General features: G+C 56.1%; 1 protein-coding gene across 3 annotated transcripts in view; it reads right to left on the bottom strand.

Moving 5' to 3' along the window:
• Positions 1-21,410, bottom strand: part of IGSF3 (immunoglobulin superfamily member 3) — a 93,812-nt gene extending 72,402 nt beyond the window's left edge. For all 3 annotated transcript variants that reach the window (XM_045816446.1, XM_045816447.1, XM_045816448.1), the window contains exons 1-2: positions 21,271-21,410; positions 19,932-20,611 (exon numbers count right to left, since the gene is read on the bottom strand). In XM_045816446.1, coding sequence (XP_045672402.1) covers positions 19,932-19,974 — 43 coding nt within the window. In that variant the 5' untranslated portion in view covers positions 19,975-20,611; positions 21,271-21,410. The remainder of the gene's footprint in view (positions 1-19,931; positions 20,612-21,270) is intronic.
• Positions 21,411-21,781: the final 371 nt, after the last annotated feature.

The raw sequence follows: 21,781 nt of genomic DNA, 5'->3' as shown, positions 1-21,781 counted from the left end.
GAAAAACACCCTGGCAGTGCCTTACGAAGTTAAACATCCACCTGCCACATGACCCAGCAGTCCCACCCCTCCTGACATGACTCAGATGAGCGGAAAGCCACGCCCACATGGGACTCACACACGGAACAGCAGCTGCGTTCCTAACAGCCCGCGCTGGAAACAACCCCAATGCTACCAGCTGGGGAAAGGGGAAGCACAGTGCGCCGACCCGGGCGGCGGCACGGTGCCGCTCCGCAGCAATAAAGGGAGTGGACTGGGTGTGAGCAACCGCAGGGGGGAACCCCAAAGCACTGGGCTGAGCTGAGGGACAGACCCCAGACCGAGAGGGTGTCAGGCTGTGGGGTGCCACGGGCCCGCATTCTGGACGGGGCAAGACTAGTAACAGAAATCAGGTCCGTGGCTGCAGGGCCTGAAGGGGGGAAGAGGGAACTTTTGGGGGTGACGAGAGTATTCTATCTTTAACCGTGACAGAGGTTTACACAACTGTTTACATTTGTCGACACTCGAAGAACCACACACTTCAAACTGATGACGTTTGTCTTATGTCGATGACACCACAACAAAGCGGATGGAAACAAGGCTGGGCCCGGTTTCCCTGACTAGGGCTCAGAGCAGTGGTGGCCTGTGCTGGCTGTGACCTGGAGCAGTCGCATAACCTTGCCGTGTCTCTCCTGCCCGCCTGGGCAGGGCTGCAGGACAGTCCCCTGGCCCCACAACCATGAAGTCAGAGAACGTGAGTGAACCACAGAGGCCGAGGCAACGCCGCCGGGTCAGTAAATGTCAGCCCCCACTTCCCCACGTCCGTCTGACTTCTAACCAGCCCAGGTCTGGAACGAGCCGGAGGACCCAGTGAAATGCCCAGCCACTGGGGAGACGGAGGGACAAAGGCTGCAGCCTGGGTGGGGCGGAGGGGTGGGGAGGGACACCCACAGACGTGGCAGCTTTGGTGGGGGGTGGGGGGTGGTGTGGAACAGCAGACAGGGCGGCGAGGGCCAGGGCGGGATGGCGGCTGGCTTGACCACTCTGCTCCCGGCCAGCCTGGCCGCGGCCTCTGGGCCTCTCATTTCCTCTGCCTTAACGAGGGGCCACGTCAGTGCCTTCCCACAACGGCGGCATCAGCTCCCTGTGGAGTCGGCCGTGGCATAGCGCCCACCACCACGCCGGAGCGGGGCAGTCTCCTTGACAGCACACTGTGCTCTGCTCCCGCCACCGGAGAAACGTCGGGCTCCGCCACACAGAACACAAACCCCAGCAGTGCTCACCACTCCCCACTGGCGCCAGGACGGAGCACTCCTTTGCCTTGCTTCTGGTTAAATGCCGCTGTCATTATCTGCAGGAGGAAGCCGGCGACGTGGGGGGAGGGATCAAAAAGAAGACAGGTCTGAAAGACTTCCAGGAACTTTGAAAGGCTTGGAGGTGAACAGTGCCAGTTCTTCATCATGTCCAGTTTTACTTCCCAAGTTCCTCTTAGCACAATACATGTACTAGCCAAGGCAGAGAGGGCTTCTGGCTGGCAAACAGGGAAGGTGAGAATTTCCTCAACCACTGGTGGACAGGTGGGAGGAGGCAGAAAATGCCCACTGACCAGCAGTCCCGGGAAACTAACACTGCCAGAAGCAAAAGCAAGCGAGTCATCAGTGGTGAAATGCCAGGGACTTGGAGAGCTGAGTCGGACAACAAAGAAAGCTGAGGGGACACACTGTGGGTCCCTCAGGTCACAGGCAGCTGACCAGCACTCCCTTGCCTCTTAGATGCCCATGTCCCAGGCGATACCAACTCAGGGAACGCACGCGCCATCAGCAATGAATCACTCACTGTCCCCAGGACACTAATTAGAAACTCAGCCATTCCCGTGCACTGAAACAGCCCACGCGGGTTCTTTCCGCAACACAGCACGGCGCAGGAGCTGCGGTCAACACAAAGGAAATGCTAAAGAACAGGGGGGACAATAGCAGGACTCACTGGAACAGGAGCTTGAGTCGCTGGAGGCAGCTACAAGTAAAAGTGGCTTATGATTGGTGGGACAGAAAGGTGAAGGGCAGGTGAGACCCAGGCAGCAACGCCCAACCCCCTTGGGGCTCCCTCCCAGAGTGCTGAACATCAGACGACACAAGGCTGGTGAACACACAGTGGCCCGTGTATGCCGTCCAAGGCTCGGAGACCTCTGGAGCCCGGGTACAATGGCCTCGCCAAGACCGAACCAAGAACAGCACGGCGTCCCAAGGGAGTGGCAGTGCGGTCCAAAGGCCGTGCTTTATGGCTCAGCAGCTATGTACTATGGCCTCGGCCCAACCTCCAAACGCTCACACGTGCCTAAGGCAGCCTGCAGCCAGTCAGCTGACCAGGGTGGAACCCCCGGCCCTGGAAAAGAATAATGACAACCACCATCTGCGGGGCATTTGCCACGTGCCAGGCGTGACGCAAAGCGCTCTGCTCGGAGGGCCCCATCGAAGGCTCACAATCACCCGAGCACGTGGCTCCTACCACTCACTGCACAGAGGAGGGAATGGGGGTTGAGAGCAGCCAAGTCGCTTGCCCCAAATCCTGCGGCTGGCTCAATAGTAACGGCGTAGTGAATGTCGGTCGGGTAGACAGATGGACGGATGACTGGCAGGACAGATGGCTTCAGCGTCATCCCCTTCCCGGGACCAGACTCGGGCCTTCCAGGTAGAGGAGGCAGAGAGCAAAGAGGGTAAATTCAGGGCGGCTTCCTGCGAACAGACGGCATCGACAATATGTACGACCCCTTACGTTACTGAAGGTGGAGGGAAAATAAGAACACCGACTCTCCATTAAACAAAGAAATGGTCCCTCTCTGGCCAGTGTGGCTCAGTTGGTTGGAGTATCATCCTGTAACCAAAGGGCTGAGGGTTCGATCCCCGGTCCGGGTGCATACAAGAGGCAGCCAATCGGTGCTTCTCTCTTGTATCGGTATTTCTCTCTCTCTCTCTCTCTCCCTCCCTCAAAGCAATGAAAAAAAGAAGTCCTCTGGTGAGGATAAAAAAAGGAAGAAAAAAAATGGTCCCTCCCTGTCTTTACAGTTTCAAACATAAAAAAAATGCCCCCGAGTGGCCAGTGCTGGCTGCTTCCCAGGTTGGAAGGGGGTCTCCCGGATACTTATGGGGCCAAGTTTTCAGTGAGAGGAGAAGCAGCACAGAGACGCCGGGCTCGCGCGGAGCAGGCCGGGCGCCGCACAAAGGCCCTTTCCTCATGTCTGGCTCTGCTTTGTTTAAAGCAAGATCAGCTTCAATGTCTGCACTTTTACTTGCTGCCTGACGAAAACCAGATGCCAAGTGCCTCCCAGCACTGCGCCCGGGCCCCTGCCCTTAGGAAAATAACGTGAGTCAGCCGGGCCAAATGAATACGCCGCGGTAACAAAGAGTGCGATCCACTCCAAGCACCAGGCGCCGCGCTGCTGAGCCTGTAAGAAAAGGCACATTTTGAATCTTTTGAGAGGAGGAAAGATGACAAAGTTGGGCCCTGCGCTTCCTTCTCAGTCTTGTCTGGAGGTCTGGAACTCTTTCCTGATGCTGTCTACTTTCAGCCAGATGACCGAGACGCTCAAGCGGGTCACCAGTGGATACCAGCCACTTGACATTCTGGTGACCTGCGGAGAGAGCAGCCCCCTCGCTAGCACAGCTCATGAACAGGGATCCCCTTCCCTGGAAAGCTAGCGGGCCTCGGGGGTTGCGGGGCACAAGAAGTAAAGCCACCCACAAAGTCAATGAAGGCCTCAGAGTGGAATGAGAACCAGCCAGCAAGCTCTCACCCATTCACTGCAGCCCCCTGAGCAAATCGAGGCAGAAGTTAAGTAAAAAACTATGACCTGGAGACCTAGTATCACCTGGGTCCTCACCAAATAGCAGGGAGCAGTGCCACCCTGTCACAGCTCCAGACCTGGCCGCCACCGGATTTCCTGGCTGAGGGTGGATGGACCCAAGTCCGAGGCTGGAAGGACGGCCCCCGCCCCTTGTGCCCACACCCCCGCCCCGGCAGCACCGAGGTCGCTGTGGCACAGGGAGAAGGGGTGGAAGGATGCCCACACAGCTCTCAGCTGCCTGACCAGGAAACGACGCCTGTCACTTGTCTCCCATTTTAGTGACTCACACCAGCCACAAGGCCCCAACCAAAGTGCGAGGGAGGCTGGAAAATCAGGAGTGTGTGCGAATCTAGTGAGTTCTCCTCTCTTCCGCACAATCTTTTTAAAAATCTTTTTTATTTGTATTGATTTGAGAGAGAGAGAGGGAGGGAGAGAAGGGGGAGTAAAGGGAGAGAGAAAGAGATAGGGAGAGAAACATCAGTTGGTTGTTCCACTTATTTATGCATTAACTGGTTGATTCTTGTGTGTGCCCTGACCAGGGATCGAACCTGAAACCTTGGCGTGTCGGGACAACACCCTGGCCAACTGAGCCACCCCCCTGCCAAGGCCTGGAGCCCCAACTGGGGCCCCTGGCCTCTCGTTCTCAAGGACTAGCCCATAATTTCAGATGAATTCAAGGTCCTTTCACTTAGACCTTCCATCACCGCCACAAAACCTCAGTCAGTGTCCTTCCTGAAATCAATTCCCTCTTCCAAATTTCCCTTCTATGTCATTTCCCGAATCACCGCACCCAACTCTTGGAGTCACCCTGTGGTCTTCCCCCTCCCCGACGTCCCACCAACACTCCTCCTACTAGCTATCTTATTCCTGCCCCGTTGTCCTCGGCTGTGTTCCCCGGTTCCTACTGCTTTCTACTCAGACCTCATCACCTACCACCGAATGATTCCAGGAGCTTAAGCTGGCCACTCAGCTTTTCCTTCTTCTCTTCCAATCGACCTGGTCCCCGTCTGCCCGATCCTCCTCCCGAGGGCCCCTTCATACTTTCTCCCACCCCCAGGGCCCCCCGCCCCTGTCCTTCCGACTACATGATCAGGCATCATCGCGTGAGCCAGCAATCCGCCGTGCTCAAGACTCCGCCTGTGGAATTAGTCAGGACATAATCCCACAGTCTCTGACAAGGCCACGGCCATTCCTGTCTCCGCAGGTCTGCTCACGCCGCAGCTTCTCAGGTGCCTTCTGCTCCTCCTGTGCAAACCCTAATCCTACCTCGGGACCCATTCCCAATGCAGTGCCCTTGCTCAGGTCCCTCCCACCAACATCCTTTCCTCCCTCCTTCCTTACCACGGTGCCAGCCACGGGCTCTGAAGGGTATGCCTCTGAATGAGATTTTTTTTTTTTTTTTTTTTTAGTGCACAGCCCTTTGAGTGATTTTAGAGAGAGAGAAGGGGGAAGACAGAAACATCCATTTGTTGTTCTCCTTGTTGATGCATTCGTTGGTTGGCTCCTGTGTGTGCCTTGGCTGGGGATCGAACCCACAGTCTTGGCGTACTGGGACAACGCTCTAACCAACTGAGCTACCCGGCCAGGGCATGATGACAATCTGAATTGTACTGTTTTATAAGAATAAGGCCTATTTCCTGCCCATTGGAGGCAGTGCCTAACATAGGGTGCCTTCAACTACAAGGTGTAGAAAATCCAACTCAGCTGGCTGAGACAGTGAGACAGACAGTGTGGAGGCTGGCCCACCGGGTCTGCCTGCAGGGGTGCTGGCGTCCGAGTTCCCTGTTCCCCCCATCCACGCTCTGACGGCCTCAATAGACTCGCTTTCCTCGTGGTGACAAGAATGCCGTCATTGCTGAGAATCTAGAGGAAGGAGCTGTCCCTTCCTTTCAGAGAGAAGACGTCTCCCCCAGAACCCCCCCCAGCAGACTTCTCATATGTCATTGGCCAAAACTGGGTCACATGTCCATGTCTAAACTACAGGCCTCTGTGATTGGATCAGATCAATCAGCCTTTACCCTGGAGCTGGGTGTGGGGTCACCTTTCCTTGAGTGCGTGGGGGCAGGGAACATGGCACTGAAAGCTCATCAGGGCCTTGCCGCCAAGAAGAGAACAGAATGGCTACGACAGAGCGACCAACAGTGTCTGCCACGGGTGGGAACCAAGGTCACACACTTGTGTTTTCCTGAACTCGCCACCCCATCCCGTGCTGGCCCATAGAGTGCTCAACAAATAGCTGCGGGCTCGAGCCGAACCGGAAATTATCCCGTGGGCGTGAGAAAATAGTGAGCATTATAATAGAGCGGCACAATTACACACGTGCGCATCGGAATCCAAACAGATGCGAAGAAGCACTTAGCAGGGGCGGTTTGGGAAGCTCCGGCGCAAGCCCCCGGCTGGGCCCCGTTCCCAGTTCCGCAGAGAGGGGCCGGACCACGCCAGGGCGCTGGGCTTCTCCCACCTACCAGGGCCCAGCTGGGCCTTCTCCTCAGCTCACCCCTCGCCACAGTGAGCACTGGCCGTGCCTGGCATGGAACTGCGCACGCTGTGAGCACACGAACCTGCTGGATGTGAGAACCTGCACACGTGAGGTCTGAGCTGGGGAAGCAAGCGCACCCGTCACCTGGGATTGGAGAGCAGCTCTGTGAGCTGTGCTGATGGGTCCCTCCTTCCTCCAGCCCCACCTGCGCCTCCCACCTCAGCTTTCCAGCAACTGGCCCAGATTCTCTGGGCTGCCGACAGCGCCACAGACTCAGAAACACACAGGCTTCCACCTTGGCTGCAAGGGAGCCCAGCACCGCGCTGAACCCAGACGGAACACGGGGCTCTCGAGTGCCCTCGATGCCCCCACCCCCCCTCCCCCGTCTGCATCACAGCTCCACCAGGGTTCTCGATTTGAGTTCTGGATTTCCTTTGTTGAAACTATAGCTGGCACTTCCTCGGCTGAAGAAAACGGCGTTAAGCACAGCCTACTACTAAGAGCTCATTGATTATGACATGTATTCAACATTCGATACAGCACACTGACTGAGCAACTGTGAGGCCGAACCGTATGACACTCCTGTTTTTGACCTACAAACATGGTGATGTCATCCAGTGCAACTAACGTCCTAGCCGAGCAGCAGGGGAAGGGGGGTCTTGGACCCCAGGACTAGCAACCCAATCCCGGCACTAAACCATCCATTAAAAGGTCATCTCAATTTAAAAGGAAAAAGTAACATACAGTCTAGCTTCACCACTGTGGTTAATTACGTGTATTTGTTTGTTACTGTCCGACTTCTCTGCTAACCTAAAAACTACACAAGAACAGTGGTCGTGTCTCCATATGACACACTGCCAAGCACATAGCAGAACCCAGTAGATATTTGTTAATTTATTCATTCCTGTTACAATGCACAAGTGCAGGTGCTGGGAAGCATCTGGCAGAGTGATGTAACTAGTCTTGGGAGGTAGGAATCAGGGACTTCCCTAACTGGGAATTTTGGATACTGCTGATATGGTTGAATCAGGTCTTCGCAAAACAGGTCTTTACACCACATACAAGCTGCCAGCAGCACACATATATGGGGTTTCACAGGGACCATTTAAAAAAACGTAAGAGAACAAATGTTTTCACACACGATCTAGTACTTCGGAAACACCATTTACATAAACAATTGGCAGGCTAATTGCAAATCATTCTTGTTTGTCTCCTAAGGCAGGATCCCTGAGGACCTTTATCGGGCACTCCATTAGCCTCCTTTCAGTTACAATATTTACCTAAAAGTGGTAACAATGTTCTTGAAAAGTACTTGGTAATTCACACGTTTCACTCATTCGAACTCATCTTTCTCACTAGTCTACATTGTCGTTAGGATTTTTACCAAGAGAAAGTACTGAAGACGCACTTAAGAGTAATAGTCACCAAGCTCTTCCGTAGGGCACTTCTGATATCAAGACGCCGAGGTGACATCAGAAAGTGGGTGGAAATAGAAAATACAGAAATGACCATTCGAAGAGCACCTGTAATCTAATTTAGTCTAATACATGCCACACACATGAAGTCACATCCAGATTATAAATGTGTACATTTCAGATCCTGCGCCCCTGATTCTTTGAGCAACCCAGTACACTTTAACAAGGCTGTCTGTGGACACCACCAACCAGCATGCCTGTCACCCGCCCTGCAGGGTCTCCCTGAGAGCCAGCCCTGGGCACACGGCACAGAAGCCAGCGAGCTTCTCACTGGCGCTCTGTGCCAGCACACTGGTCACATTCATGGAGCAGCTTGAACTCTCTTGACACGGCAAATGAGCGGCGGGCCCTGTCCCCATGCCAAAAGCACACAAAAACCTGTCACCAGCAAGGAGGACACCCGGTCCCCCCAAAGGATGCCAAAGTCCCCACCGGGCCTCCTCTGCAGACCTCGCAGTTTCTCCGAGAGGCAGGCAGGACAAGATCAGCGCCCGTGGAGATTATGCTCTGAATGTCTTAAGAGATTAGTTACTTAAAACCCTCCACATGACTTCAGCCAACCCCCTTGCTGATGACAGAGTGAAAGCCTTCTTGATTAAAGACGAATGCCTATACATTCGCAAGGGGGAAAACACACAGAAGAAAAAAAGAGTCAGATTACTGGTGGGCACAGCACCAGCGCCAGGACATCAGGGCTGCTGAATAAATGATGACAGGGAGGCAAACACAGCCATCACAAATTCACTATAAATACCACAGCCCTCAAGGCTCACATTCACTTACTTCCCCCCAAAGCACAGGCTGAGTCTGGCCTTGTCCTCAAATGAGGCCTGGCTCTCCCCAGATTCCAAATATGGGAAATTACAGCTCCTCTGTGGTGGGGTGAAGAGCGGGAAAGCAAATGTTTGTATTGCATAACGTTTTAATTAAAACAAAGACGAGGTACACCAGGCTCTTTCTCTTCTGTCAGAGGGTTTCCAGACCCCCTCCCGCGCTCCCCCAACCCAGGCCAACCCAGTCTCGCCCTCACCTCCAGAAGAACTAACTTAGAACAAGAGGAACTAACTCCCCGTTAGAACAAGGGGATTAGGCATGAGATTCACCGGTTCTCCCAAAGCAACTTCGAGTGCAGGGGCGCTTTAGTTCTCGGTCTTTCTCCCCCCCAGAAGTCCACCCCACAGGGGGCTTCTCAGAAGAGCTGGGTTGGTGGCAGGAGCGTGACAAAGGACACTGGCCAAGGACCACGGAGTTCCTCCCAGCCGGAGACGCGCAGGAACGCCCAGCGCCGGGCCATCGCCCACCATGACAAAGGGGATGAGCAAAAGCAGGGCTGCCTGCCGCCAGCCTGCTCGATCTTTCATAGCAAAACGCCAGAAGGCAGATTGCAAAACTGTCGAGCAAGCTCTAGTTTGTAGTGCAACATCAGGAGACATTGAGAAACAGTTCGGCAAGCCACCTCCGAAGGGCTGTCTGCTGGGGGGTGAGCCTTGGAGGAAGCTATCTGCCCAGTCACTCCGTGGATAATGACAGAGGTGTCCATCTGTGGAGCGGAATTCCCAGCAGGCCGTCTGTCTGCAACCCACCAGAAAACCACAGCAGAACAAAACCAGCGAGGAAAGCCAGAGAGGCCTCGGACAGCACCCCTTGTGGATGGGAGGATGGCTCCCGGGGGCAGCCCCCACCTGCTGGGGACTCAGCCATCTCTACCCGGCTCAGCCTACACCCCGCCGGGGGCCTGCAGGCCAGGGGACCCATGGAAAAGGGAGAAAGCACCTGTGCCATGCCTGAGAGGTGCAGATCAATGTCTTCTCCTGGCAAGGTGTCTACTGGGAAGAGCCTGCACCCCACTGACCTAGAAAATAGGCCTCATGTTGGGGAGGGTCCTGGGCTGTCCCTGTAGCTCCCCTCCCATGGCTCCCTGAGAGCAGCCACGGTGCAGGAACCGAGGGAGGCTGAGGACAAAGTAGGAGAGGTCAACCTCAGCACCGCCACACACCAGCGTAGGGGGCGGCCAGGGGTGCTGATCTCCTAGCTGGTGGGAAGTACGCGGCTGTTGTGTCATTTGTGCTGGCTTTCTAACAATTCTGGGCCAACAATGAGACTCCCAATTTCCATAGACAAGACAATCTCCCCAGCAATTAAGAAGGACATCCCACACATCCAGAACTCAATACGCCTGCGTATTTTCAAAAACGCGAGCTTGCCCTCACGGACCCCCTACCCCCCCCCCTTCATCGGTATCCCCCATCTCTTATTCCTAAAGGGCCCCCATCATCAGCGCTGCCTTGGGTATCTGCAACTCCCGGCTGCGGAAGAAGCGTTGAGAACAAAACAGGAAGAAAAGATGTTAAGTAATAAGAGGAAAAAAGACTCACCTTAGGGATAGAAAAGAGCTCCCTGATGTCAGTGTTCTTAATTAATCTATTTGTGAGAGATTAAAATACATACCAGCTGGCTGCTTAAAATGTTCATCGTGATTTCACCTCCCAGTTCTCGGCGCGTGAGACGGGACGAGCGTGTAGAGCAGTACAGTATACCAGGATTTCACACGTGACCGGGGAGACGCCGTCCTGGGAGAGGACCGTGCGAAGACTCGAACAGCACAGCGGTCCCTGGGCGGAGGCTGCAGGCCCTTAAAGGGCTGCTGAAGAGGCTCCACCACGACGTGTGACTCCCACCACCAGCAACCCTTCAAAACAGCGGCTGCTTTAAAAGTCAGGACCCAAGGTGAACTGCCCAAGAAAGCTTCCGTCTCACTCCAGGGGTTTCCAAGAAAACCATACCCGTGAACCTGAGAAGTAACCAGCGCTTTGAAATGGTAATCCCTTCACAGCAAGAGCTGCTTCTGCAGGGCTAGAGAAACAAGTTCTCTTTCTCTGGATGAAGGTCTCTACTGTCTGGTTGCCAGCAACCTCGGAGGTGACACTGGTCCTGTTCATTCTCTACAGGAGAATCACGGGGGAGCTGGGAAGGCAGGAAAACGCCGCTTGTTTTTGATCCAGTCTATGAGCGAGAACACCGGACTGAATCAGACACAAAGCCCAGCGTTTGCGGTTGTCCCCTTAACATGTTTTCAACGGGCTTCCTTTTCATTCAGTGGAGTTTCAAGATTATTGGTTATCAAAATAGTCAATACAGTATGTGTGTGCTTAATTTGTTAAATCTGTGTTTCTGGAGAAACTATTTGGAATAAACAAGTCAATTAGTTTTCGTAAAGTACATTGAAATTTAAGGACAGTGTTTTTATTATGACTTTTGCTCCTGATAAAGCAAGACAGAATCATTCCGTTACATGGCTGTTGAAGGAGGCTCACTACTCCCCAGTGATTTCGCAAATTACAGTTTCAACTAGCTGTAAAATAACCAAATCAGTTCTGATACGGCCACAAAATTACGCCTGAAAAGTAGGGAAGTAAATCATCCCTTTAACATCAAGTTGTTGAGCAGTGTATCTATTCTGGGTGGTTCCATTCGTGTCAGAAAAATGTCTGTGTTTCCGTGCGCAGATGCACGGAACGCAGAGGTAAGGTCTGGACGACGGTGTGTCAGACACTGTAAGGGACACACATCGGGTCCACTAAGGGGCATGGGGCGGGCGGGAGAACTTGCACATTTTACTTCCTGTCTGTGCTGTTTGGATTTTTTTTTTTTTTACAGCAGAACAATATTCACCTGTTATCTCTGGCAAAAAAAAATTTTAAATTCAAAAAAATAAAGCAAGTGGATATAAGCTATCTTGTGAAATTGAAACCAATCTCTCATTACCTTCCTTTCATATACGTTTCCCCTAAGAAAGCACTGTCTTCCGTTTTAAGTTATGACTTAATCAAATCAAATCTTCAGTGAAAAATTAAGGTTTCCTGGTGGGGGGAGGGGCGAGTTACACCTGAGAGGTGGTGAAATCTCCTTCTCTTCAAAAACAAGTACAAGACAAGGGATGGGGTTGTGCCCGGCCAGGCCAGGCCCCGCGGCCAGCGATGAACGGTGACTCAGCTCCAGGTCTCCTGTTCCGCTTCCCCCTGAAAGTCAGTCAAGGTCACCATGCAACCGATTCCTGGACAAGCACATTGCACGCACCCCAGCAAGCCTGAGCAGCATCTTCAAGCGCATGTAGCCGGTACCGCACACCAGTCACACTCAGGGGGAGTCCTGAACTCTCCGACACGGCAAATGACCCGCAGGCCCTGTCCCCGAGCCGGAAGCAAACAAAGACCTGGCTGCCTGAGCTGTCAGAGCGTGGCTTGGCCTCCGGAAGCGGGCGCCTTAAGAGATTTCAAAAACACCGAACAATGACACCACCTCCCCTAACTGCTGAGATACGGGGCTAAGGTGCCTGCAAGGTCAGCTTGTGTGCCCCTGGGTCATCAGCAACCCAGGGCACCAGACTGATGGCTTCAGAGCTGGATTATCCAAGTGCGAGTGATCATACTGGTGGTTACACAGGAAAAGCAGATTGATACTATTTAACAAATGTTGTCTGTCTGGGAGACAGAAGATGCAAATGTATGGGGCTCCAGCAGGAAGGGGGGGCCCAGTGCCCTGCTGAGGATCCAGGCAGTGTTCTCAGAGTCACCACCACAGCGGAGGAGACGACTGCACTCCTGGGTCTGGGAAAGTGGGCGTTACAAACAAGCACAGAATTAAATACACGAAAGTAACACCGATACAAGGGGAGCCCGACCATCCTCCACTCCGTCAAAGCCTCAGAATGGGGAAAAAAGCACAACCGGTATCAGATTTCTGTCCTCGTCTTCATGAAGGGGAGGCCTAGGGACCTGCGAGGGCAGGGGAGGAGGGCGCCACTGGAAGACTGGACAATGATTTCTCCGAGTTCAGAGTTTTGTTACAATGTCTTTGCCCAGGTGATGTTCTGATGGACACATAAAAGCTCATCCTCTGCTATAAGAACGGGTCCTGGTCCCTTCACTCTCACCCTGGGCCTGCCACCTCCAGGAAGGCCTCCTGCCTTCCCTTGCCACTCCTCCCAATGCTCCCCGAGGATACTCACTTAGAGCTCTCTGGTACCTTGCATCTGTCTGTCTCTGCCCCCCACACCCAGGCCTCACACCAAACGACTCCCCCAGTTCGCACTGTGCAACCCCTCTAGGGCCCTGGCCCGCGGAGCCTGGGCTCCTCCAGGCTTCAGCCCAGGGTGTCTGCCAGCCCACAGTTCTGCCAGGACCTCACTCTTCCACTTCTCAGGGAGTGACTGACATTCCAGCTCTTCCAGAAAGCCTCTCCAGGGCGATCGCCCAGGCCGCGTCCAGCCTCAGCCCTCTCCTGGGCAGGGCTCGGCCTCACCCCTCCCGCTGAGGACAAGAGCACCCTTGCCTTGCCTCCTCCCACAGAAGCCCGGCCTCCGAGCGACAGCACATCGATGTCTCCCTGGCCATTCGCAAGGGGACTCACCCTCTGCCTCACCTCTGGCCTTAGACTGTCATCTCCTGGAGGGCAGGCCAGTGCCGGGCCCCACAGAGCCTGGGGCGCCCGGACGACGGGGAGCAGAGAAGTCGAGTGAATTTCATTAGAAGGTGAGAAGAGGGCTAGGCGGGGACTCGGTTTCACCTCCTGTCATTATGAAGCCCATTAGAAAGCTTTCTAAAGTGCACGTGACCACTCAGCAGCCCGGGCAGAGTCCACGTAATCTAATCTCTGACTCGGGGTCGCGCAGGGCTCTGAGGAGCGACGCCCTCCTCCACCCCTGCGAGCTCGGCCGCGGGAGATGCAGACGCCGGGCTGCCGGTGGCCGGGAGGGTGACTTCCAGAACGGATCTTTGCTACCACATCTCGTGTGAGTTTGGCCTTTCTGAAAGCAGAGTTTAAAAATAAAAACAGAATCCCACTTCACTGAGGCCTCCAGTGCAGGGAGGCCCATCGCCGCGGTTTCTGTGGAGTGCCTGCCGCCGCGGCCCACTTCAGAACGGGTTCCTGATGAGGGAGTTGGGCAACATGATTTCCTACAAATACGAGCTTGATTTTGACACAACCACTTATGTCTTTGAAAATCAGGGGGAATTCACGCATTTCCTTAAAGTAAAAAACCCAGCCCTTTGTGCGGAATAGCTGTGCTCACTTCGAAACGGCAAGGAAACAGGTGTCCAGTCGTGGCGAATGAAGAACTCCCAAAGACACCCCAAAACAAAGACACCCCAAACTATGAATCAAGGAGCCGTGAGGCAGGATGCGCGAGGCCAGGCACCGTGGCAGGCCGGCACCGGGGGCCACCTCGGCAGGCGGGCACCAGGGGCAACCGCGTCCCGTCCCCAGGCCTGGGCTCTGGGGGCCTAGTCTAAGCCCAAATTCCACACTCAACGCCTCCAGGCCGATTCTCCGTGCCCACACTGCCCCACAGGGACTGGTACCTAAAACCACACACAGCCATTTCTTGGGTGTCTAAAGAGTGGCTCTACTACCCTGTGACTTCTGAGTCTCCAAATCACCAGGACTCTCCTGGGAGCAGACCGCCTCCCCACCCAAACCCGGCCATTCCGAAAGCCCAGCCGAAGTCTCTGCCACAGCGCCTTCCCCGGCAGTCACCACCAACGCTGAACCCTGAGCTGCACGGGGGTCTGTGGACAGAACTCAGGACCTTTGTGAACCTGAGTTGGGGTGGGGGGAAACACTACGTCTTCATCTCCGCTGACCTCTAAGTGAATGCTCACAGCTCCTTCGATAATGACCGTAAGCAAGCATCAAGGTCAAGACTCCAGCACCTGTGACCGGCCATGACACACATTCTTCCACTTCACACCGCAGCCAATGCAGACGCCTCAGAGCGGCGGCCTCCCTCTTCACTGTGTGAGAATCATGGTATTTGCTAGACCTTGTTGTTTAGTGTTACTAAATTCTATCCCATAAATGTGTTTGTTAATATTTTGATGACTTATCTTTCATTGTAATTGACTTCCTTTGTTATCCTGTGTATGTTTACTTACGCTTTTTAAAGTGTTATCCTGAGAAGCGGTCCGGAGGCCTCACCAGAGGCCCCAAGAGGATCCAGGGCACAAAAAAGGTGGAGAGCCCCTGTCTGGTGAAGCAAAGGCGAGAGCACTAGAGCCAGAAAGACTTGGATCAAACCCAGGCTCTGCCAGTTTCCAGTTCTTTCCCTTTGAGCGAAATGACGTAAACTCTTGGAGCCCCGAATTTCCCCACCTCGAGGGAGGGAGGTGACAGAGAAACAACGCCGACCTTGTGGAACCACCCACTCATCTAAAACTTAGCTGCACACCTGCCTGCCGACCCTGCGGTGGGCCCACGGCCGAGTTCCAGGGCCACAGGGGTGAGCAGGACGGAGGCGGTCCCTCACGGCTGTGCGACGGCGGTCCTGCTGTCCGCAGTGTTCGGCAGTGAGTGCCCAGCACACGGGCGTTCTACGGAGACGACGGTGCCACTGCCACGCCCCCCAAGCTCAGGGTCTACCTAGGTGTATGCCGATTTGCACTGCCTCCCCTGTGACAGCTGTGGGTTCAGCTAGCTCATGTCCTTCCAGCGCGAGGCTTCTCAGAGCCTAGGGGCTGGGGGTCGCACTCGCAGAGGGGCAGCCTGTTGGATGGAAGAACACTGAATTTGGAACCAATAGGTCCTTGCTTCAAAAGCCTGCTCTGCCACTCACTAGCTCTGGGACCACACCACAGACCAGCGTACCAACATCTGTTCTCTCCTTCCTCCGCAGTCACAGATCCCCTACATTGTAGCTCGGCACACGGACACTGTGAACTATGGGTGCTATTTCCCAGCCTCCCTTACAGCCAAGCATGGTCACGTGATCATGTTCTAGCCAATGGGGATGTAAGCAGAGGTGCTATGTACAACTTCCAAGAAGTGTCCTTAAGTTAAGAGGCCCTGCCCCTCACCCACCCTTTTCCTATCACAGCCAACTTGGACATGAGATGACCTTGGGAATGGAGGCATGAGATGACCTTGGGAAGCAACACGACAGAAAGGGCCTGGTCCCTCCCATTGTGGAGCACCACTTCCAGATGGTACAACAACCCACCTCGGACAAGTTCCTTAGCCTCCCTGGACCTCCGCATCCCCATCTACAAAAAGGGTGCTACTGCAAGGCATCTACCCAGCAAAGCTGTTTTGAGGACTTAATGAGACAGGGCTCGCTTCACGGTAAGGGCCAGAGTTAGGAGAGGAGATGTTACTACTGTTCTTCTCTTGCTGCAACGAAACGTGTCGGAAACAGACACATCTCCACTCCGCCCTGGGTGCCCGGGGTGGCTCAGCGACACGCACCGTTGGAAGGCACCCTAGCCACTCCCGTCCTCCAGACAGGAGGAGTTCCCTTCCCCGCACCTTTGTCAAAAGGCCCCCAGGAAAGGGAAGCACACTACCTCTGGGACAACTGTTGGGACAGGGTGTTTGTCCACCTGTGAGTCACTGTCCTCACCTATCCCTCCAGAAGCCTCCCCCAATGGCCCTAACCTACCTACCGTGGCTCCGCGCTCTGCCTCCTCCTCTCTGCCCTTGGTCACCTCAGTCCTGCGTCCGGGCCCACCCACCCACCGGAACATCGAAGTTCCTTTCCATCTCTTTTGGCAGCACCCTCTGGCCTCTCCCCTCGGACAGCTTCCCTAAGGAACCGAACTGGGGAGTAAGGGATCGCTTCTGAGTCCCAGCCAATTGAAACAGAGGCTCCCCAACTCTCCAAGTGACGTTCTCTCCCACTGGAGAAGAACTCTCAGGATGTCAGCCCCCCACAGGCTCGCCTGTGCTGGCGCGGTGGCCCCATGGCCCCCATGTTCCACTGCTCGCAGTCTTGGAGCCCTCGCTTCCCGTGGGCAGCGTCGGCATTGATCTGGGAGGCATAACTCCTCATGGTGATGCGAAATCGAAGTCTGCGTCACATGCCCGAAGACCACATTCATCTTTCCTGATGGTTCCCTTCCTATCCCTCAGACACAAATCCTAGTCTGCCTCTCCCACATAGCTGTCATCTTCCCTTGTCACTGTCACTCACGCAGGCTGCTCCCAGGCACAGGCACAGCCACCTGTCCTTCTCTCCTCACTCCCTCTTCTCATACTTACACACGTTCCCACCAGCCCCTGCTGGTGCGCTCGGTCTCTCTCTCTCTCTCTCTCTCTCTCTCTCTCTCTCTCTCTCTCTCTCTCTCTCTCTCTCTCTCTCTCGTCTTCTGCCCCTCTGGCCCCACCCATTCTCAGGAGTGGAACTTTGCAGTCCTCCTCCTGGTTCAACCAGGTCCAGGGTTTAGAATGGGAACAAGGGTGGCGGGGGCAGCCAGTGGCTCCCTGGTTGGGTGGGGGACCCAGAGCTGCAACAGGAAGAAACAGCGCAGTGGTTGAGAGGTCAGGCATGAGAGGTACCCGGGGAGGGAGAAAAGGAGCAACCCGACCCAGGCGCGGCGAAGGGCGGGAGCAGAAAGCACGGGCCTGAGATGTCGAAGCAGCCACAAGTGCCTGGGAGATTTACCCTGAATCCCCCTCCCTTCGCAGCCGGCCACGGGGTTTTCTAATGGGAAGGGCCACTCCTGCGGGCTGGCTGCTCCCGGAACTGTCTCCCTTTGCAGAGCGCTTAGCCTCATCCTACTTTAAAAAAAATTTTTTTTTTTACTCCAGGGGTGTGACTCACATGGGCATAAAACCTTGAGATTTTGGGCTGTTTTAAATTCACATTACACATTAATTTGCACTGCACAGCAAGAATGCTGCCACATGATTCCAACCACACCAGACTCAAGCAGGAAATGAGACCCCACACGGGTTTCTGTCTCCCCCCAACAAACACCTTCTGCTCTCCGAGGTCAGCACAGCAGCAGCACGGCCCGTGGCCCCCCCCACCCCCCACCGTGCAGAGGGTCACGGGCGGGTGAGAAAGAGGGCACTGCTCCAGTGGGGCTCAGAAAACAGGCCGAGGATCTGCGCTCTCATCCACAGCTCCAAACCTTCCCACTCTCACTGCGTCTGCCCACCACCGTCCCCCTTCAGGGCCGCCTGGACACTCATTTCCTCCACGGTCCCTGTTTGTACACGAGGCTGGGAGCAAGGGGAAGACAACAGTGCCAGGTGCCAGGGCGCAGCCTCCACTCCACAGAGGGGCCCAGCAGAGCGACCAGCCTGAAGACTCACCGTTCCTGAGCAGCCAGGACGAACAAAAGGGACGAATGTCACCTTTCCTCCTTTTCCCATTGGCGGTCCCTTCCACCCTGGCCCCACCCTACCTCTGAGCCCTCAGTCCCGACCCCACACCCAAACCTCCCCTGAGGGCTTTTCTTGTTTGTCTTCTTGAATCCACACGAATCACTAATTACTGATTTAAACCCAGACACTAAATGAAGGACAAATACAGCACAACCAATAATACCAAAATGGTATTTGGGACTGGCGAACAGAGAGCTTCCTGCCCTCCGGATTCTGCCCGAGCTCACGGCAAACACAGAGACACAGAGAGGCTATCCTGGCCCACTCGCGGGCAGAAAGCTGGTGCACGTTGCCGCCAGACCAAGCGCCCCGGATGCTCGGGGTGGCAGGGCTGGCTCCGGGGAACTCACACGCTGGTCCCTTAACGCGGCTGCACACGGGAATTACCTAGGAGAGCTGAAAGACCAGTGCCTGGGTCCCCCTCCCGGAGGATCTGGTTTGCCACCTGGATTTTTAAAAGCTCCCCTAGTGGTTCCAACATGCACCCAAGTTTGAGAACCACTGACCGAACACATTTATTATGTGTTCAGACCTTTTTCAAAGTGGCCGGGATGTTCAGAACACCTCACAGCCTTTCACAGTCCAGGCAGCCCTTGGAGGCACCACCCCATTTTCCTGAGATTCAGATTCAGTCATGGTGGGGCTGAGATCGGAACTCAGGTCCTCTGACTCCAGAGTCCATTCCCTTTCTATCCACCTGCAAACTCCTGCAAGGGCGTGGGCAGTGCCTGAAAGCGACCTCCATGGCCAGCAGGCCATGCATACATAGACAGCTAGATTTGGAGAGGCAAAGACCACGGGCAGCAGTGATCGCCTGTCCTGAACGCAGGGGACCCCGCCACACAGAGAGGGCAGGAGGTGCGCTCACAGTGAGGTCTGAGGCGATGCGGGGAGACAGACGCCCTGGCCAGGGAGCTCATCCTAGACCCAGTATGCGTCCTAAAATACCACACCTAAGTCGGAGCTCAATGGCATGGGAAGTACCTTTGAATTTGAGAATGGACAAGTGTGTTAGGCAAAAGGAGAGCTCTTCACAGGAAAGAGAATCCCGAAAGGAGGTACCAAAGGTTTGTTTCTCGGGGCCAGTTTCTGCCCCCAGCTCTAAGCATCCTGACCTTCTGTGGGGGCACAAACACCAGCCCTCACAGACCCGCAACCAGGCAGCTGCAGTTCCTCCAGCCACTGCTCCATCAGAGCAATGATCTGAGCTTCCCCGGTGAGGGGACGCACAACAGGTGACTTCAAGCGTTGTTTCTACCCAGCCCTGACTGGTGTGACTCAGTGGCTTGGGCGTCACCCCCAAGCCAAAAGATCAGCAGTTCGATTCCCAGTCAGGGTGCATGCCTGCGTAGCAGGCCAGGTCCCCGGCTGGGGCGTGTGAGAGGCAATTGATCAATGCTTCTCTCACACATCGATGTTTCTCTCCCCTTCTTGCCCCTCCCTTCCCATCTCTCTAAAAAGAAATAAAATCTTTAAAACAACACTTTTTCCATCCAAACTACTTAGGCAGGACGAAAGCACCCCTTCAATCTCTTTTCCAATGACACCCACCTCCCCTCCAGAAAAAGCAGCACCATGGTCACCAAACCAACCTTCCCCGCAGAGTGGGAGTCAGGCTGCCGGGCGGGCTGGGAGTGTATGTGGACCCCCACAGGAGTGAAGCCCCTCGGTAATCTGCAAGAACCAGCCCTCAGTCCACATGGAGTCCCGGCACCACCCACACGCAGAGGGGGGTTCTCACCCCACTGCAAGGCTTGGGACAGACACTCTAAGGACAGCAAATGCTCCTTCTCAAAGACAACAAACGACATGCCACCATTCCTCCTGGGTCAGACACGGGCCTCTCGGTCCTCCCTTCCAACCTGTGTCACACGCAGGCCGCCTCCGGGTGTCTCGGAAGCCGCGTGTTGACAGGAAAGAACCACAAGGAGTTACAGGAACCCACGGCAGGTTAAACTTTCCCATCGATCGCACTGATAGCAGCGCCACTCACCCAGCGCCGCCAGACAGCTCAGCAGCCGGAGAAAGCACTTCATGTCGGCAGCGGAGCAAAGACGCAACGCGGGGGCGCTTTCTCCTCTCCCAGGACTCAACCTCTCATTTCTGGCAATCCACTTGGAGCTCCGGGGCACAGTTTTGGAAACAGAACTCAACTCGGAAAATAAGACCAGGCTGCTGAGGAGGGACCCGCAGGAAGCAGTGCGGGAGGTCGGGGAGGGGGGCCGTGCTAAACTCCCCCGTGCAAAGGAAGGGTCCAGAACAACCCTGCCGGCGCTCCAGGCTCCTGCCACATCGTGTGTCTTGCGGTTTCCACTGGAACTGTAGATCGCGGTGGATTAATCCTCACGGAAAAGGGAAACGAGTCTGAGGAAATCCTTTCATCCACTGATTATACAGAAATGTCCTTGGCTTCCCGGTGAAGGAGTCTGCACGCTCGCTCGCTCACTCGGATTCCCCAAAGGGAACCGGGCAGGTCTCGCCAAAACCTCTGACAGCCAAATCGCCGGGGCTGGCACGGACCGTGTGGGCTTCTCCATCCCGAAGTCCGTCTCCATCCATGATGGCAGGTCACGGAGCTGCCGCCTGCCCCAGACCCGCCCGCACACACGCAGCGGAGCACGGAGCGGCCGGCGTTTCGGTGCCCCGAGGCGGTCCCACAACGCCGGCAGATTTCTGGAACAAACACGGCGGAGATTTATCAAAGGCCGACCTCCCTCCCCGCCGCAGAGCCGAGAGGGCTGTGCCGGCGGGCACCCGGGCTCCCGCTCCCGGGCCCGGGCGTTCGGCCCTCGCGGGCTGACCTTGAGCAAGTCGCCGAGGCGGCCTCCGCCTCAGTTTCCCCGCCCAGAGCAGGGCGACAGTGGGAAGCCCGATGGTTCCCGCCGTACTTTTCGCCTAAAGCTTCCCCGCTCCTGGGAATTCCCTTCGCCAACCTCGGAGCCCGGCTGCGGGCAGCCCCACCCGCCGCTGGGGCCAGTCGGGAAGGGGCTCCGAGGTGCGGCCGCCACTCCCGGTTCCACCCCCAGGTCCGGCCTCCACCCCCGACGTGGGAGATAGGCGCGCGGCGTCCCAGGTGGCCCCGCTATTGTTTTACCTTCCCGGGTGTTTGTTTTTTGCTGAGTGGAAGGAAAAGGGACGGAGGGAGAAGGGAGCCGGGGCTCCGCGTTCCGCTGCCGGGACGAGCTCGCGGCGCACCCAGTCGGCCAGGGGAGGGTCTCGGGCCGACCCCACAGCGCGGCGGGCGGGCGCTGCCCCTCCCCGCGCCCTCCCAGGGCTCCGCTCCCCCCTCTCCGTCGCCACTTCCCGAGCCGGCCGTGCTTCCCCGATCCTACCTCGCAGCAGCCCTCTTCCTCGGCGCGCGTTCGTCCGTCTGTCGATCGGTCGGCTGGGGAGCACGCCTCGGGGGACGCGCCGCCTCCTCCCTCCCGCTACGGCACCAGCCGCGGTGCTCGGCCCCTCCCGAGTCCCCGCCCCCTCCAGCTCCGGCCGCTGCGCCCGGGCGGGCAGAGCGCGGGGCGAGAGAGCGGAGGCCTGGGCCAGAGGCACCGCCCCCGGGCCCGCCCCTTCCCGCAGACCCCGAGACTAGCGGCCGGGCTGCGGGCCTGGCCCGGACCAGGCTGGCGGGGGCCTGGGCGTGGGAGGGGGCACACCGGTGCCACACCTGCCGGTGGGGAGGGCCACCTGAGGACCTGGACGCATCTGGCGTGTGGGCCAGCAGCCCCCAAAGTTAACCAGGGGTTCACACGCAGCCTCTCGGGCCACCAGCGAGATGCCCAGGCCTTTCCCAAAGCCCCACAGGACCCGGGGACCTGGAGGAGGGCGGCACAGGAGCGCGTCCTCTCT

The sequence above is a fragment of the Phyllostomus hastatus genome, unplaced genomic scaffold (genome assembly GCF_019186645.2).
Source record: "Phyllostomus hastatus isolate PE091 unplaced genomic scaffold, TTU_PhHast_1.1 phas_scaffold_216, whole genome shotgun sequence".
NCBI lineage: Eukaryota > Metazoa > Chordata > Mammalia > Chiroptera > Phyllostomidae > Phyllostomus > Phyllostomus hastatus.
Note: the sequence above shows the minus strand (reverse complement) of the source record. Positions and strands in the feature narration are given on the sequence as shown.